At 40.4% G+C, this 19,648-nt stretch overlaps 1 protein-coding gene across 1 annotated transcript in view; it reads right to left on the bottom strand.

Annotated features, from left to right (window-relative positions):
* Positions 1-19,648, bottom strand: part of dnah7 (dynein, axonemal, heavy chain 7) — an 86,692-nt gene that overhangs the window by 6,605 nt on the left and 60,439 nt on the right. Inside the window, exons 50-63 of the mRNA XM_034885398.1 lie at positions 18,716-18,906; positions 16,509-16,642; positions 16,064-16,399; positions 15,777-15,903; positions 15,266-15,460; positions 12,129-12,221; positions 11,821-11,997; positions 11,387-11,548; positions 11,084-11,284; positions 10,699-10,860; positions 9,040-9,225; positions 7,751-7,888; positions 5,535-5,765; positions 3,523-3,675 (exon numbers count right to left, since the gene is read on the bottom strand). Of these exons, the coding sequence (XP_034741289.1) occupies positions 3,523-3,675; positions 5,535-5,765; positions 7,751-7,888; positions 9,040-9,225; positions 10,699-10,860; positions 11,084-11,284; positions 11,387-11,548; positions 11,821-11,997; positions 12,129-12,221; positions 15,266-15,460; positions 15,777-15,903; positions 16,064-16,399; positions 16,509-16,642; positions 18,716-18,906 (2,486 nt within the window). The remainder of the gene's footprint in view (positions 1-3,522; positions 3,676-5,534; positions 5,766-7,750; positions 7,889-9,039; positions 9,226-10,698; positions 10,861-11,083; positions 11,285-11,386; positions 11,549-11,820; positions 11,998-12,128; positions 12,222-15,265; positions 15,461-15,776; positions 15,904-16,063; positions 16,400-16,508; positions 16,643-18,715; positions 18,907-19,648) is intronic.

Raw genomic sequence — 19,648 nt, 5'->3', positions numbered from 1 at the left:
TAAGTCAGAATTATCCATGACTATTTTAGTCTAGTTTTAGTCGATGGAAATTGTATTTTAGTCTCTCTGTAGTCATGCAATTCTATTTAATCCAGTCAATATAGTATTAGTGCTAATATGTACATTACATACATGTTAGGGATGAGCAGGTACAATATCATCTGTATCTGTATCTGTATCTGTTTACAACATGAATTATCTGTATCTGTATCTGTACCCGTACTGCTGTGACTATCACAGAACGCAGACACAGGCCCAGTGAGGAGTTTTATACAATCCGAGCACAGATATTGACTCGCATTACTCGTATAATACTTGTATTCTGCAAAAGTGCTTTACCCGTACCGGATACTAGTTCCAGCCGAGTGTCCGGCTTGTCTCTAATGTGAGCACACCACAGACAATTGTAGTAGGAACCTGGGAGTTTCTCTTCCGAGCAGAAGCAAAGGGAACAAAGATGAAATAGGTTTGTGCGGTCAACTATGCACTTTTTATTGTTTTACCAATTTTTAAGTTACCATTCCAATATTCATGAATTTGACTGTGATTGCTATAAGAGTGATTTAGAGATGAAGGTATTTCCTTTTTACAGTAAAATTAAAAAAATAATTACGTAAACACATTCTTCTTTTTTTTCTCTTATTTCTGTTTCTTTTAACGGGCAGACTAGCGAAGCTTTGTGGACCCTACTGTTTTGGCCAGTATTATATTATTCTTCTTCCTAAGAAATCAATGTTCCCATGAATGAAAACTCACCCGACTTTGCACACAAGTCCTATGCCAAACTCAATCAGTGAGATGTGTGTGCTGATAGTGACTCTACAACAGCCATCTAAAATTCTAAACTTTAAAAATTCCTAACAAATCAGCTACAACGTTGCAACTTAAAGGTGCTCTAAGCCATGTTGGGTGACGTTACTTCTTGTTGATCTTCAAAGTATTTTCAAACAAAACGAGACTAGCTTGCCCCTCCCTCCCCCTCCTCCTCATCCCATCCCCTCCCTTCTGAGCTTCCAGGAACTGACCCCCCCACCCCTACCCCGAAATACTTCTAGTCGGTTATTGGCTTGAACGCTGGAACACTGTTTGTGTATGCAGGTGGGCACAGTTTGTTTTTGTGTCCGTTTGGAGACCCTGGGCTGTCTACAGAGACCACATTTTTTACAGTGTATTCTGGGGACAGGCAGCTCGCGGACAGTGAAGAGATGTTTGCTGTATGTGACAACAAATGTAACACCAATAGAACAGAATCTATACTCTGCTTTTACCTAGTGGCAATTTTAAAGTCCGTCACTCTACTTTTTGCAAAAACTGCAAAACTTCTTAAACCTACTGTATGTCCTCTCACATTTCACATTCATCTTCACAAAAAATAGTATTCAGTTTTTCAATTCATCAAAAACTAAACCCACAGTGCATTTAAACATGTTACTGCATACAGCAGTATAAGCAAATTCAGCAATTGCTTCTGAACTAATATTTGATGTTCATGGAGTGCTGTCACTGTCACACCGTGTTATCCTCCTGCTAGATTTGGCACCCAACGTGCTTAAACAGGGCAAGTTTCAAACTTGTTTTTAGCCTCTAAAGATGCTCAAAATATCATTGTGCGTAGTCATTACCAGTGCTTAGCAGTTATTCCTTCCAAGGAAACACAGCAAATTTGACTGCAGTAGATGTGACAGAAAGGCAAAAAAGTTGGGTTAATTCAGCAAGTGCATATAACTACGTTTATTTCTTGTTTCCCGGTGAAGTCCACAACAGTCGATTGTCCAAACATTTATGCCTTTCTGTCATATCTACTGCAGTCAAATTCGCTGTGTTCACTTGAAAGTAATAACTGCACACGGCTAGGCATGGTAATGACATTTGGAGTATGATTAGAGGCGAAAAACTTGCCCTGTTTAAGCCTGTTGGGGGCAGAATCTAGCAGGAGGATATCTCAGTGTAGACATCACCAATTGTTTTCATTAGTCACGCTACGGGGACGGCTGTGGCTCAGTGGTAGAGTGGTTGCTTGCCAATTGGAAGGTTGGTGGTTCAATCCCTGGCCCTGCAGTCCCATGTCGAAGTGTCCTTGGGCAAGACACTGAACCCTGAGTTGCTGTTGTGAATGTGTGTGAGTGTTTATCTGATGAGCAGGTGGCAGCTTGTACGGCAGCCTGGACCACAGTGTGTGAATTTTGAATGTTTCCTGTATGATGTAAAAGCGCTTTGAGGAGTTGTTAAGACTAGAAAAGCGCTATATAAATACAGCACTACAAATTTAGAAAAAAAACAGAGCTACATGGTGAAATCAACCAGAATTCTCCTTTAACATGCATTCCCCCAGCATGCCTATGGTCCCCCAAGTGGCTAGAAATGCCAATAGGTGTAAACTGAGCCCTGGGTATCCTGCTCTGCCTTTGAGAAAATGAAAGCACAGATGGGCCAATCTGGAATCTGACTCCTTATGAGGTCATCCGGTCCCCTCTCTCCTCCTCAAAAGCATCAGACTCAGAAATGGCACATACTAAGGAAATCTCATTGTGGGACTGGCTCTAGTGGCTGTAATTCTGCACCAAGGCTGAATTTTGGGAAAGAGACTTCAGATATGGTGCTAGGGGACCACCAATATCTATATAAAAGCATCCAAAGAGCACCATGTCATGGGAGCTTTAACAGTAGTTTAACAATCTGCATTTTCATGCAAGCCTGCTCTTTGTGTGTATATAGGTGTTGCAATGCCATTTGTGACAGCACCCAAATAATAGCTCCCTATTATGGCATCAAAGGTTCTGAGTCCCTTATAGCTGATATCTAATCAAGCATTGGGCTGTGCAACTGTGTACAAATGTGCCTGCAGACTGTGGACAACTGGCCTGCATACTTTAAATATGTGTCTGCATTAACACACCTGATACAGATTAACAATCAGTCTAGTTTAGGTCATGTTATGGTCATGTTATAGACCTTTTCACAGCAGACTTTTTTTTTGACTTGTCATAGTAGGAAAAACACAGTTGAAATTGATAACCTTAATGATGACTCAATTCCATCAAGTGTCCCAGTAAGCTATTTCAGTGAGTCAGCATGCACAATACCAGGGCCTCTCCTAAGTGTGATGCTGCCATCATTAATGGTTTAGAATACACCTGTGCTTTTCCTACTATGACATGTCAACATGTCTGCCGTAAAAAAGGTCTATTGGGTCAACTAAGGCAAATATCAATGAAAAATACCCCTAGTAGCTAGAGGGGTTAACACCTGGGAAATTCACCCCATGAGATCATTGCTTGCCTTTGGACACGAAGGTTGCAAGTTTAAGGTCCAAAGGTTACAAGGTCAGATCTTATTAACAATCAGCCGTAGTGCTTTGGACACCTTCCATGTGTAATAAAAAATGCTTGTCCCGGACCATTGCTGCAGAGCAGCTATAATTTTCCTTTCTTTTTTATTTGACCCCCCCATTGACTCCTTGAAACTGATATTTTTTATATTTACGTCCTGTATGATTTTAAGCGTGATGGCAGGGATCTGTACCTGTAAGAACTTGAGCCGCTCCAGGAAGTCATTGACATAGCTTCCCAGCGGTTTGAGGCTGGGGTAGGACTTCTTCATCCACATGCCTGGGATGCGACCCGTCAAGATGCTTCTAACTACCTCCTCCAGCTCTGCAGACATCACCACAAGCCCCTGCGCGCACACATACATACACACACACACACACACACACACACACACACACACACACACACACACACAAACACACACAAATTCACCCACAAAATTCTGCACTACTTGAACATGTGAAGTCGTTCTAAATCTGAACTGCATATAAAGAAAGTCAAGCTTGTCACTTAAAAACCTTTCTGTGGAGATAGGTGATAGACAGCGACATAAAGGGAACTATTATTTTCTCTGTAGGGGGCTCTTGAAAGAAATACAAAAAAATGATGTGCTCATTCACCCTTCCTGACTCTTTAGGTTTTTTTCTACTTCAATTTCACAGGGCGGATGCATCTCAGGAGGAGAGGAAGTGTGTGTGGAGTTTGTTTATTAAATGGTATACCGAGACACACGTATGTGTGTGTGCTCTGGCATATTGTTTATTACTTTGAATGTGGTGTAATTAGGAGTGCAATGCTACATATATTGATGCACATACAGTATGTTTGAATGACATTCTCATTAGCCTTTAGTTTGCAACCCTCTATGAACTAAATAATTACAGTCTTTTTTCAGTCTTATGCAGTCCAATTAAAAGCTATGTATTGGCATGTGCCAATACATAGCCTTTGGAAATACAAAGTCAATAACTATTTTACCAGGGGATTATATGGCCTAAGTAGATACTCTCACTTCTTCAAGTGTGTCTCTTGGTGGCAATTTGAAGAAGAAAAAACACTGATTAAACTTATACCAGGGCTGTAAGATAATTACATTTGGGAGTCTATTAATTGTCTAATTGTCATGAGTTTTAGCTCATCACATGCAGCAGTGCCAAGGCTTCCTACCTTTAGTTTTTTTATGAATCCAATAACTGCATAACCACAACCCAAGTTTCAAACTATTCCTTGTGAAGTTAAGACATCATTTACACGTTCATACTTTTAGCTATGCTAACGTCTGTCGGTTTGCCCGTTTGGTCTGACTGTGTCTCCACAACTATTGAATTGACTACCATGAAATCGGCTCAGACACTTATGGTGCAGAGAGGATGAATAGTAATTACTTTGATGACCTCCTGAACTTCCAGTCAGCCTCAGCTGTATTTTTGTGCTAATTAGCAAATGTTAGCATGCTAAAACACTAAGATGACAGACATGGTCAAACCTGGCTAATCGAGTAAAGCCTCACAGAGCCGCTAGCATGGCTGTAGATTATACTGTAGAGTCTGTGGCCTAGGCAAGAGGAAGTTGTATGAATACGAGCGTAAGAGTGCTTTCCAAGAGAAGGTCAAGAGCACTAGTTAAGGATTTAGATTTTAGGTGGTTGCAACATTTCTACAATGGATTCATTTCAGTCATTCTACTGCTCATTACTTTATACCTTTAACTGGTGGCATGCTCTAACAGCAGTGCTTGTAAGACATTAAATAGAGTGACATAGATTTTCAGATGGAAGCACTTCTTGTGTAAGGTGATTTCCACATACTGTATAGGCCTAAACTTTCACAATTACGGTCCCACTTATTTCCTTGTAATAGAAAATGATGGTGTTAGATTGGTGCATCTGGAGTGTTGTGCTGACTGCCAAGAGTATCTGTTTTCTGAGGATGTATTACCAGAGTTTCCCCTGTAATCATTCAGCAGAGATGTGCTTCCTCTGATAAAATATTGCTTTCACTGCACAGAAATGTGAAATCAATGATGATTCATCGTTTGGCCTTACTGTTTATCTAAAACAAAAACATTTAATGTAATTAGAGTGAGTTTGGCCGTGCATCTTGCTATAAGTATCCAAACAATATAAATATATAAATATTTATATATATATATATATATATATTTTTTTTTTTTTTACATCCAACCACTTCTCTACCTCCTGCGTACCTTTATGGCCTTCTGAATGTTGACACAAGAGTCTCGGATGGTGCGGAGCAGGTTGTTAAAGCGTCCCATCTCCTGCACCAGCACTGTGTTCATGCTCTGATTGTAGCTGGTGGGGAAGCGCCTCATCACTGCCTCCAAGTCAAAGTCTGCAGGCAGCTTGCTTAGGATGTCAGCTGCCACATCAAAGACCATGTCATCCGAGGATTTGGCGTCTCCGCCTGAAGAGCGGGACTGATCAGAGACATAGAGCGACAGAGAATGGATGAAAAGGGGAGGCAGGACTTGTGGCTCCTATTGGTTTGACAGTTCTTCATTTTTGGAGGAAATTATCTTTTGCTGTCTTTGACTTGTCAAACTATGCATTCCCTTTTAAAAGCACTTCTTTGCATTGGTGCTGTTTTGATCCTGAAAAGGTCCTGATGGTAAGAGGTTCTGACTTCTGACTTGACTTTGCTTGTATTTCATCATCTTTGTGCCAGATTGATTTAGATTTGTGCTTTAATTTTTACCTTCCCTTCCTTAATTTGAAAATATTTCTAAGACTAAGCCTACAGCTACCACTGTAACAACACCAATGATATGATCCCTAGAATATACTTAGCATTTGCCACACTCTGTGAACAAATAAACAGTTTCCCCCCTCCCCACATAGACACTTGACACAATGTTATCAACAATTCTAATAATCATTCATGCTGATAATTATTCCCTCTAATCTGTGATTCTACCGCTTTCCTCTAAATCCAAGTTGCACCATTTACCTATTTGATGCTCACTTACTAGCAGGCTGTAATGGATCATCATTGGCCACTGAGGTTACAGTAGAGGAATGACAAATAGCTGCTTCATGCCATTTGAAGCGTCTCCCTGTTCATCGGCCATTGAGACTGATGTATTAGATGCTAATAAAGTCCACACATGACTGAAGCCATTATTAATCTTGTTGAAAGCAGTTTATATGAACAAATGCCAGACTGCATTGAGCTCTAATTTTAACTTGAAGTGGAAATGCCTGTGAGATACATTTCTATTTGTTTGTAACAAGCCAAGACTGTAATAAACCTTTTTTGTGACAGTATATGTACGCTGTATATTAGTATCTTAAAGATATTAAATCAGAGGAATTGTAATGTATTGGAGGCATACAGAGTATGTGCACATATGCCACTCAGGTTCTATATGTAGATCACTTGCACTTGTTTAATATCAAGTTAAATTCCCACAGGAATTTGACAAGTTTTGGCACATTGAAGAATCTTTGCTAAATAAGAGGCACTGCTCCGTATCTTAAAATAAATAAATGGATACCGGGCTAAATAAATATCCTATCCCTTACCGCAGCAGAAGCCGAGATATATATGATATGGGATCACACAGCTTCACCAAAGCCACTGTGAGTCATACAGTCAAAGGAAGACACCCTTATAAGAGGGATTTTTTGTTTGTTCTTTGAGAAGTTTTTCTCCAAAAATCTGAAATGTTTATTTATATTTTTCCCTTTAATATATGTTTCATAGCACATTTTAATGTGGGGTGATATTTAATGTTGGCAAGGATGCCTATACTAGACGGTGGAAACTCAAGGAAGGCATATTGACGGTCTGTGCGTTTATTTGTGGCATATTTTAATGTGTGCAACCCAGTCTGAGTGTATTGTGTGTGTGTTGTGCATTTGCTTGGTAAAACTGTGACGCATGTCACACTCATCTATAATTTGAAAATCTACCAGGTGAGTAGTGACACTCCAACTGAGCATCTGGGATGATGGCCAATAAGGGATGCATTGGTATCAGAAGCGACCCAGGGCTGCCGGCACTGAAGATCAGTGAACTTTGTTTTTTTCACCTGTATTCATGCAAGGGCGCAGCGCTGTTTCACTACTGTTATTTCTTGCTCAAAGTTTATGTTTATTATCCTCCAGGTCATGTGACAGAATAATAATGAATTCAGTATTACATTGCTGCATTAAATTCTGTCCCTCTGTCTTCATTATTATAACAAATAGTGTTAAAACAAATCTAAGCAGTTAACTTTATATTCGGAAGTTACATTGGCTCAAATTGAATTCTTTACAAGTGAAAGTACAAAATCGCAAAGCACTGGTGTGTCTTTGTTTGCTGTTGTGGTGTGTGTGCGTATGTGTGTGTGTGTTTGTGTTCCTGACAGGTAGCTAATCAATATAATAGTTGGTGTTTCGTAGGTCCAGTTGGATTTACCTGTGTAAGCAAGATGCTGTTAAACAGTAGTTGTGTCTCAGACTGATCCTTGGTGATATCTGCATTGGCATTCATGCCAAAAATCTCCGGTGATGGATTGAGTGGCAGCGACTTGGTGTATTCTATGTAGCTGTTGTACTGCGACCGAGATGCAGGGAACAGAGGGCGAGGAGTGGAGTGGAGGGAAAGAAGAGAGGACAATATTTAACGCAACATCAGGAAACATCTCGAGTAATAACACTCATTGAAAAACAAGTCGGCTCCTTAGATTGCTGACATTTATTATAATGACTATGTAAATGTGACTTCATGAATAAAAGATGTGGTTGGAGGGGGGTGCAGCACTGGAAAACAAAATGCCAAATAAAATGGAGCGTGCCATGGATTGCACTTGTGTTAACAAATATATCAACTCTCACTGATGGTGGTTGCCTGCTGTGCCCTGTTACACACATTTTATCTCTTAATGACTTTTTAAAGGTAGCTCAACAACAGCGCTAAGCAACTGAGTCCTTTAATATACTTAGTTTAAAAACAAACACATTAAAGTGAGTTTAACTTTTCTTGAGTTTTTAAAGCAATGAAACTCCAGCGCTTTTGGGTAACTGATGGGTACATAGATAAGGAGCGGTTTCAGCTGGGCTGTTTTAACTAAAGGAAGGGGAATTTGTTGGAAGATAATTAAATAGGTCTTTTGATATTTACATTTAAAAAGCATGCTGCATAGCATATCTGTGCTGCAGTTTACTATTTCAAAAAAAGGTCAAACTATTGTTAACACAAAACACAGTCATGAAAAGCACATCTTTTACATAACAGCCCCTAGTGCTGAATATGTCGTTTGGTGTAAAATGAGTACTTGATTCGGATAAGGGAGCGGAGAGCCACTTTCCGGTTGTTAACAAATGATCGATTATCTGCCCTGGCAACAGATCACAAAGTCATCCTACTGTATACAAATAATCACTGACAGTAAAAAGAAATCTACACTTTTTAGATGACTAAAATTTTAGTAAGAGCAATTTAACAGTTAACACATTTCTCCTTGTGGTAAATCGTGTGTAAATTGTGCTAAATGTGACTGAATAAGTGAGTGAGTTACAAGTCAGGTCAGACTTTGCCCACCTCTATATAAAAGACTGTACTTATTTACCCTGGTTCTAATCTCTGTAAATCTCAGCCAAATCTATGATAAATTGTGATTCATTAAAAAATAAGCTCCTTCTTGATGGCTTAAGACAAGTGTTGCAACCATTTATAGCAATGTTGTGGGATTTTTGGTTTCTTACTTCTTCTTCAGCTGGTGCATAGTAGAGCCCACTGGGATCAAACTTGTAGTCAGGGTCGTCAATGACCTTTGATGTGTAGAAGATAGACAGGATTGTGCGCAAGGTCCGTCTGTCCCAGTCATCTGTCACACGGCCCCCATAGTTACACTCACCAGTCATGTATCGGATGGCATCAAACGGCACTTCCTGCAGCAAACAAGACATTTTGCAAAGGAAACTAAGAATAACCATGTGTTAGGGTGTTTTAAAGGAGGTGATCACAGATCATTGAAAAAAATCAAACGCATGATATTAATGTTTGTGAATGTTCTTAGTTGTGTTGTGTGTACGTTCTGCCGAAACAGGAAACCTGGCTGTTCTCTTCACAACCTAGACTTGGAATGGAAACTGACGTATTAGGAGAAGAAGCGGTGGACATTGTGGCATTTTCTAGAGGAGGATTTCACTTACAAATTCAGCGAGCGACACTTGTTTACAAGATGAAATGTCACTCTGTAGAAAAAAGATCCCCTTAGTAGTTTATTTCCGCCACTTTCTCCTCGGCTACAGCGGTGGAACTGGGAATAGTGGAGGGTTGAAGTGCTATCTGTTTGTGGAAAAATGTCAAGAGGGTTTTTGAATATGGCTGATGAAAGCGGATACTTGAGTGAAGAGGAACCCACTTGTAAAAGCCAGAATTTCTGTTATGGACTTAGATGTGTAATATATATACGTAGGAGTGGATGGTGTAAGTGCATCTGCATGTGAGAGTCAGAGTTTTACTTTGAGCAAGAGATTTAAAGTCAGTTCATGTGAGTATATGTAAAGTATGGATGACAGATTAATGCTGTTTGTATGCACTAGCCTACATCCCACACTGTATATAAGAAGGAAACATCTGGCAGTGTTACTTTGAGTTACATGCTATGTAAAATGCTATGATTAATTTAAGAAATATTAACAGGGTTCTCACATTGTGTGTGCCTTATCTTAAACATAAAAATCCAGGAGATTTAAACACTGAGAATTTTTATTATCAGCACTAGCAGGCTGGTAAGTGAAACAATGACGCAACTGCGAGAGTAGTAAATTCAGTACTGCTTTTATTAATCTCAACAGTTGTGTCTTCTTTGTACTCCAAGCTCTGTTATTTTATCTTGTAACCCGTTCTGCTTTGTGTTTTTTTGCTAATCCTTTTGCTTCTGTCTTATGTCTTGTTTTTTGCTAAGTTCTTCTCTGTTTGTGTTGTTTTTCTTTCTTGTTTATTTATTTATTTATTTATTTTTAAAGCCTTTTTTAACATCGCAGCCATCGGACTACAGATGAAAAATAGCCTTTAGGCTTATTCTGGCATTTTTAACCCATGTATAATCATGCGTATTATTAATTTGCACTGTCCCCTTTTTTAAATAAACTGAATTGAATGGAGTTCAGAGACACGTAGACAGCAAATCATATCCTATTAAATAACATATTTATCAAAATAACTTTAATTTCTATTTTTGCACAAAATATATGCATTTATGCACTTTCAATGGCCTATGTCTATTTATTTCTATTTTGAAAACCTTTCAAGGACTCGATTTAACCCTCAGATTCACAAACCTTCAAGGATTTCAAGGACCCATGGGAACAGTGTAAAACAATAATTAGTGAAAGTAAAATATCAACAATAACTACCTGGTACTGTTCAAGGAACATGTGTAGCTGCTGAACAGAGATCCGGAGGTCGGTCTCATTAAACTCATATGGGATGTTCCAGCCTAAAGGTCCAAACTTCCTCCTCTCCTGTGTCAGGGCGTGGAAGAAACACAGGCCGAACAGTAGTTTCTTGAACACAATCTGTGAGGTGCATAAGCAAAGATGGAAAGCATGGTCTTAGATCAATAATTAGATAAATAGTGGTGGTTGTTTAATATTTCCACAGCTAAAACAAACACAACCTGAAATGCACAGTGGAGTGATAACAGACACAAATGAGCTTCACCCACTGATTTAGGCATGATATATGCACACCAAGCCATCAAAACATACTATACACAGAGACATGCATGCAAACACTGACCGGCTTGCTGCTACTGCCAAAAAACTCAGGGTCGGAGATGGGGTCCATTAAGAAGCAGCGTGCAATGTTGGCGCGGAGGCCCTTTGGAGCCTCATTGGTCATCTTCACCCCATTCTGAAGCACTGCCACAGGGAAGGTGGGAGACGGGTAGCTAGTCAGCCAGAGCCTGAAGTCTGGGTGGGTGGTGTCCGGGTTCAGCTCCTGCAAACAGCCACAAACACCCACACACAAGTCAAAAAGAATGTATTGGAATTTGCACTGTTCCCATCTGGTATAGAAAAGTGTCTGTGTTGATGTTCTGACCTCACAGACTCTCTCCAGTGTTGACATCCATGATGTAGCCAAGTGGCAGTTCTGAAGAACAACCCAGGTGCCCTCTTTAATGGCCGACTCGATCATACGCATAGCAATAGGACCCTGGCCTTGGCCCAGAGAGAGGGAAGTCAGCTTGTTACCCGTAAAGCCCTGAGGGATAAGAACAGCCGTGCATGTGCAGGCACGCACGCGCACACACACACACACACACACACACACACACACACACACACACACACACACACACACACACACACACTTATGTAGCTGCTTTCTGACCAGGAAGGAGCCAAAAATAATTTTCAGTGCTTTTAAGACCTGTGGGAGCTTGGGAAGTTTTAAGGATTCAATTTGCCCTCTTATTTTGAGTTTGTACAAACAGCAGGATTCAAAGCTGCTGAATTTCCCAGGTGTCACCATACCATTTCATCTCCGAATTTAAGCAATGCAGCCATGGGGTCTGAGCCGGGGGAGAGGATGAAGATGAGGGGGGCACTACAGTGACTATCAACGAATGCCTGACTGAGGTTGAAGGGTGGCGCTTCGATGAAGGGACGACCCAAACTCTTGTATACAAATTCCTGTACCATAGGAACAACCTGGGGGGACAAATAAATGGAATTACTTCTTTGTTGTTTACTGATTTATGTCCATAAAAATTGGGACTTTTTTTTGTTGTTGTAGAAAATCAATATCCTACAGTAATTTGGAAAACAGAATATGAACTGACCTTGTCTGGTCTGAGGCAACGGATTACCAGCATCCTCTGAAACTGGCTCAGCTTCTCCTGCCACTCATCTGGGAACGGAGTCTGATGGGGGTTCTGTGAATATGCACAACACAATACATTATTGAATTCAGACTGTAGATAAATATCTTTGAGTAAAATTCCACCCTGGAGAGAAGATTGAGAAGAAATAATTGTGTCTAAATTTCACGGCCAACACTGCTTTTTCTTAATTTTAGTGAGGGTTGCTTAAAGAGACAGCAGTTAAACAGAGCGTTTCCAACAAAGGGTGACTACAGGTATATTCAGACAGAATATAACATTAAAGCATGTAAACATATTCTAGTAGAAACACAAAATACAAGTATGAAATAACCTGAAAATTAGAGTAATATGTCCCCTTTAAGTGACAAGCAGCTCAATGCCTTGTCTGTCAACATTTCTTCGAGAGAGCAAGGGAGTTCTGGGGTGTGGTTGCTTTATATGGAGCTGTTGCAAGATTATGTATTATAATTAAGCAAAAAGAAGGGGTAATCTGTATTGTCAAAGGGGAGTGTCATGCAGGGAGATACATACATTCAGTTAGGAAAATAAGTATTTGAACACCCTGCTATTTTGCAAGTTCTCCCACTTAGAAATCCTGGAGGGCTCTGAAATGGGTGCATGTCCACTGTGAGAGACATAAGCTAAAAAAAAAAGATGCAGAAATCCCAATGTATGATTTTTTAACTATATATTTGTATGATACAGCTGCAAATAAGTATTTGAAAGCCTGTGAAAATCAATGTTAATATTTGGTACAGTAGCCTTTGTTTGAAATTACAGGGGTCAAACGTTTCCTGTAGTTTTTCACCAGGTTTGCACACACTGCAGAAGGGATTTTGCCCCACTCCCCTACACAGATCTTCTCTAGATCAGTCAGGTTTCTGGGCTGTCGCTGAGAAACACAGAGTTTGAGCTTCCTCCAAAGATTCTCTATTGGGTTTAGGTCTGGAGACTGGCTAGGCCACGCCAGAACCTTGATATGCTTCTTACAGAGCCCCTCCTTGGTTATCCTGGCTGTGTGCTTCGGGTCATTGTCACGTTGGAAGACCCAGCCTCGACCCATCTTCAATGCTCTAACTGAGGGAAGGAGGTTGTTCCCCAAAATCTCGCAATACATGGCCCGGCTCCTCCTCTCCTTAATACAGTGCAGTCGCCCTGTACCATGTGCAAAAAAACACCCCCAAAAGCATGATGCTACCCCCCCATGCTTCACAGTAGGGATGGTGTTCTTGGGATGGTACTCATCACTCTTCTTCCTCCAAACACGGTTAGTGGAATTATGACCTAAAAGTTCTATTTTGGACTCATCTGACCACATGACTTCCTCCCATGACTCCTCTGGATCATCCAAATGGTCATTGGCAAACTTAAGACAGACCTTGACATGTGCTGGTTTAAGCAGGGGAACAGTCATGTTTAGCTTCTTGCATTTTCTAATGATTGCTCCAACAGTGGACATTTTTTCACCAAACTGCTTGGCAATTTCCCCGTAGCCCTTTCCAGCCTTGTGGAGGTGTACAATTTTGTCTCTAGTGTCTTTGGACAGCTCTTTGGTCTCGGCCATGTTAGTGGTTGGATTCTTACTGATTGTATGGGATGGACAGGTGTCTTTATGCTGCTAACGACCTCAAACAGGTACATCTAATTTAGGATAATAAATGGAGTGGAGGTGTTCAAATACTTATTTGCAGCTGTATCACACAAATAAATAGTTAAAAACTCATACATTGGGATTTCTGGATTTTTCTTTTTAGATTATGTCTCTCACAGTGGACATGCATCTACGATGACAATTTCAGAGCCCTCCATGATTTCTAAGTGGGAGAACTTGCAAAATAGCAGGGTGTTCAAATACTTATTTTCCTCACTGTATGTATGAAAAGCCTGTGGAAAAGGAAAAAAGCTCAAGAAGAAAGAGGTTGGGTTAACATAAAAGTCACTGGGTACTGGGTCAGAGCAATATGTTTGATTAGTTTGTGGAACAAGTGTACCAGAGGAAGAGAGCAATGGTTGTGGGAACTTTTGGAATTATTCTCCCAAGGCTGCTTGTCGAGAGACTTGTGGCTGTGTTGGCAGGTGCTTTGAAACACCTATTTACAATCTCCTGGGGATTCTCTGTGTGTAAGCGTGTGTGAGTGTCTGTGTGCTTGATTGAACAGCTGTTCTTGCATCAAGATTGAATAAATGTGAATTGTACAACTGGAACAAACTACATTTAATTGGATAAAAGTGCTGTGGCTGATTCTGTTGATTATCAATCAAAGATGGTGTGTGTGTGTGTGTGTGTGTGTGTGTGTGTGTGAGTGAGACGGCAAAAAGAGACTGAACACATGTTTTTGTGCACCACACATTGATGAAACAACTGTTCTTGCGTCTAGATTGCATAGATGTGACTGGCACAACAGGAACAGAAAAGATTTAATTAGATAAAACCTCAATTTCAGATTCTTTATAATTGGAGGGTGGAGAGCGTATGCATGTGTGAATCATCCACACCTGACAGGAAAATTACTTTCCTCACACTTTCTTTCTTTCCCTTCTCTTTGTCTATACTACACAAAGAAAACATTGCTATATTAGTAGTAACTTAAAGAACAATCATAATGGCATTTAAAAATGGTGTTTTCCTTATTGATAACAGCTAGAATTGTCCACTTTGTAATAATGACAGAGTCCTGGAAAGTTTAGTCTGACAATATTATAGCTAACTCCTAAAATAGATTGAAGAAAGAGGAGGCAGAATGCTAAGGAGTTAAATGACAAGCAGTCTAAGCTGTGGTTGCCACTACAGTACAGTTTCTACAACAAGACACCAGCAGTGTCAGCCATATTAATGTGCATACTGACTACTTTTGCATTTTGGCGGGGACTTCCATATTTTTCTGTCTTTTTAGTTCTCTTGGATATTTTTGACTAAATGGTACCTTCCGGTACACATATGCTGATTTAATAAATGTGGGCATTAACCCCAATTGTCCGCAGAAGAGAGGAAGGACAAAAATAACTAACCATTCCCAATGTGTCTTTGCCATTACAAAAACATATCCAATAACCACAGAAAGAGCCCCATCCAGACCAGCCTTGATGACACTCACTGGGTTGTCGTAGACCTCCTTCCACTCATTTCTGAGCCGAGCCATGTCATGCCGCAGACCATTAAAACGTTCCATTTCATCCAAGCGACAAATCTCATCCCAAGACTTTTTGGGGAGCCAGGTGCAGGGATTTGAGAAGGGGTTGTCCAGACCCACACCACCAGTCAGAAGGAAGCGCCACTCCCCCTCATCCACCTACAACATTCATCACTATTAGGCAGCTATTAACACAGCAGAGGATTAATGAAAATTTGTGATCTAAATGTGATTTAAAGGTTGACTATTTTGGTGATTTTATTTCGATAAAAATTCTATGCATTTAAAAAAAGACTTGACACCAATACTCTGTGGCAATTATAGAGAGGGGTGTTTGTGAAAAATGTTGCATTACCAGTTTCTTTGATTAGCTAAGCACTTCAATCAAACAACAATGTGTTCTCAAACAACAGCTCTGGTTTTTAAGTAAAGTGTTATATATCTGTACACGTGTGCAGCATGTGTGTATTCCTACCAGCTTTTTGTGCATGAGCAGATTAACATTGAGGCAGAAGGAAAAGAGGAGTTTATCCTTCTCAAACAGTGAGCGACACACATTGACATATAGATTGTAGGTAAAGTGGTCTTTCAGGATCTGTAATCTGAAGAAGAAACATATGCAAGCATTTTTAAAAAAAAATTCCAAATCAAACATAACTCACCAACATATCCACACTATTAATAATCTTCTTTTTTTTAAACAGTTAACAAGTCAAATAACATCTTTCAAGTGGAGAGGGAGTGACTTGTAGAAACACTTACCTTTGTATTAAGTCGTCACTCTTGTCTGAGTTGTCGATGGAGCCAATGAAGAGGTTAATGAACCAGGTGAGGGAGTACTGGTACATGGGCTCAATGTTAGCCAGGTCAGCAATGGAGAAGAACAAGATGGCTGAATGCACGGCAATAGGTTTATAGCCCATGCGGGTCTCATCAATCTTCTTCTCCGTCACCTCAGCCACAGCCTGCTTCTCTGAGATTTCATTGGCTAGCACTTTGGAGCAGGAGAGGATCTTGACGGCCGTCTCGTCTTCCAGGATGTTGCCCTCAGACGAGGAGAGAACCTCTAAGATTTTGTCCTCAATCTCCTTCAGTTGTCTGACAAAAGTGCAATTCAAAAGGTCTACAGAATCCATTTTAACGAGGGAGGCCTTTTATTTGATTAATTGATATGATTTGATCTGAGCATGGTGTTTGCTAAGTGTACCTTTTGTTCTCTGCTCCCTGCAGGATGAGAGCCTGTTTCTCTTCCTCCAGGTCGGGCCTTTCACGGGCCACCACAATGCCAAGTAGCTGGTCCTGGATGCCCTCTGGGGTGATCATGAAGTTCAGAAGGGTCACCTACAGCACAGAGAAATGAATAAATAGACAATAGACATACAGTGCAGTACACAGATGTGAACATGTACAAATTAGTGTGTGTGTGTGTGTGTGTGTGTGTGTGTGTGTGTGTGTGTGTGTGTGTGAGGGGGGGGGGGGGGGGGGTGTCAAGGGCTCTCAGACACTTAAGTGAGCTACTCTACAGTGCAGTGTTGATTACTTTGCCTTCAGGGCTGTTCTTCCCACGAACCTCCTATCCAATAAATTCTAATCACCACTCCAGTCTTGGCAAAGCACAGGTAGGATGCATTTACTTTTTTTTCTTTTCTCTGAGTGTGGAAGTGTGTCTTTTACCACACAGCCTTAGTCATTTTGCTCTGCACTTACCCGGAGGTTAAAAGCCTATATCTGCTATCTACTCTCTGCCCTAATAAACAAGTGCACTTCTCCGGGGCCTAATTCCATTTCTATTGATGCTGCGGACCCACTCAGCTGGTGGTAAAGACTCAGAGCCCATATAACTGTCCTGTTTGTCCTTTTCACACATACACCCTCCGTCTTTGCTTCCCTACGTCCCTTGAGCACCTTAAGGGCCGGTTTACTAACTGTAAACCATAGTTGTGTACTGTACTGAAGACGGAAAAAAAGGATTGAGACAGTTTTGAAAAATAAGTTGAATCTATCTAATAGCTGCCCATAAAAAGCGGGGCCCTGCAAATAAATGCTTAAAATGTGATCTTCAGTTCCCGGCCTCTGTAATGTAGTTTCCTTGCATGTTCCTTTTTTTGGGGGGTGGGTGGGGGCTGTTTTCCATTGGGGAGGTGTTATCAGTGAATAGTGTTTCACTTTGTTGCTGGGGTAAAAATGTGCTGCCATTTCAGGGTGTGATGCAATAAGGGGGAACCAGCAAGGAAAACTAGGGCTCATTTATCTGTATGAAAAACAAGTTGTATTTTGGAACAAAGGTCAAAAATAATTAAATAATTTATTCAGTACAACAAACAATGTGCTAAATAAACAAGACCAAGAGTGTACCGCCACGCTAGCGGCTCTGTGAGGCTGAAAAATAGAAATAAAAAAGTTGATGACACTTTTCAATCTGGACCAAAGTGGTAGACCGACCAAGTGACCAGCCGACATTGACATCTATAGCGTAGCTTAAAACATTCCAAATGGTAGAAAGCACCACATTTTGAGAGGCCAGACCATCACATTAATAATCTCTCCCTCACAAAAACTTTGTCACGTTGCATGGTACCACCGGAAAATACAGTGCCCCACATAGCAACTACACTTCAGCAACACTGCAATTGTATGGAAAGTAAGTTCTATAATTTGGCCTAAAAAAAAATCACACAGGATAACAAAACTAATTAGGTGGACTGCTGCTATTTGGTCTGATCAAAATAATACTTTGAAGGCAAAGGGACTCTTTCTATTAACTTCTGTTTTGGCAGCAGCTTTATTGTGGATGACACATCTACCCTTATCTGCGGTGGGATTGAAGGGTACCAGCTCCATCTGCACGGAAGGGGTTGGTAGAGGGTGCATGGAGGATTGCACGGGACTCATAGCAACAATACCTGCTGCAAACAGCCAAGAGCCTGTAGCTTCTCTGTCTGTCTCTCTGTTTGTCTGTCTGATTATGTTTCTTTGTGTGTGACTGGTGTGGGTATGGATGAAGATTGCATACATGACACACAAATACATATTGTGAGGAGCACGTCTGGTTATATGTCTCAACATTGTGGAATGAACACAACAACAACAACAACAACAACAACAACAAAAACACAAGTTAAAACTATAGGGGCTGAAGCATTGATATGCCTTCTGATACTTTAGTTACTGTGGTATTAACAGCCTTGTTGCCTTCTCCCTCTTGTCAAACTGTAGCAAGCTGACCAGTGAAGTTGGCGGCAAGGCAAAATGGCATTTAGAAGACGTCACCAATAAAAACAGCAAAAAGTATACTGTTTAAGGATTAGAGTCACTGTAAATGTATGTTAATAATAAAATTAATTTCTACAAAGTGAAGCGAAACTGTACAGAGATACAAAAAACGTAAAAAACGTAAGTTTCCCACTACAGTACCTTAACGGAGGTCTCAGGCAGGTAGTGTGGGCTGCGTAGCTTGGTAGTGATGTAGAAGCGAAAATCTGGAGCATATTCAATGGTGGAGTCTCCCAGGCGGATGCACAAGGCACCACCCTGTTTAAAGGTCTGTCTCAGCAGCAGAGGTTCCAAGATAGGGTCCAGCTCCTCTCCCACATTCTCCAGCAACACTGACAGAAAATGTTCAATGTTTGTCAATGTCTTCTAATCAGGCGGTGCTGACTCCTTTCAGTACTTCTTAATACAAGCAATCTCAAATGGGAGCTTTCATGTTCAGCCACTTTTTTACTGCTGTTGACCAACTCTACTTTCTCAACAGTTGAACCATCAATCTTCAAATTTTAAGTTTGGCAGCACAAAGTCTCTTCAACACAAACCATTTTCCCACATCACCCAAATTTTAGCATCATTGCAATGATTCTCTTTTAGAACACATTTTAAAGTATTACATTTTACTACATTGTCTTTCAGAAAATTATACTTCTAGCCCCTTACATTGTCCCTCATTGTCATTACATTGCTGGCTCTTAGATCTATAACAGCCTTCCGTTCATTCCGTCAGGTAAGCTAATAACATATCTACAATAACTTTTCTCAGAAACTAATATGATATTATTTTTGTGTGGCTTGTCTTGGTGGGTCTGTTTTACATGTCTCACTTCCTGTCATTGTGGATATCTTCTTTGGGAAGAACTCAACAATGAAGTCTGTGAAATTGAACAAACACATTACTAAAGAACCAGTGAAGCAAGTAAAACTTTACCAGTTGCAAATGCCTTACTCCCATGACATCATTATTAATGTGATTTCACATTAGGTATGATAATGCTGTTCTCATGTTAAGAACATTTGCCCATCTATAATTGACATTTTGCCTGAGGTAATAACAAAGTTTTTATACAGCATTCAGAG

The sequence above is a fragment of the Etheostoma cragini genome, chromosome 11 (genome assembly GCF_013103735.1).
Source record: "Etheostoma cragini isolate CJK2018 chromosome 11, CSU_Ecrag_1.0, whole genome shotgun sequence".
In the NCBI taxonomy this organism is placed as follows: Eukaryota; Metazoa; Chordata; class Actinopteri; order Perciformes; family Percidae; genus Etheostoma; species Etheostoma cragini.
Note: the sequence above shows the minus strand (reverse complement) of the source record. Positions and strands in the feature narration are given on the sequence as shown.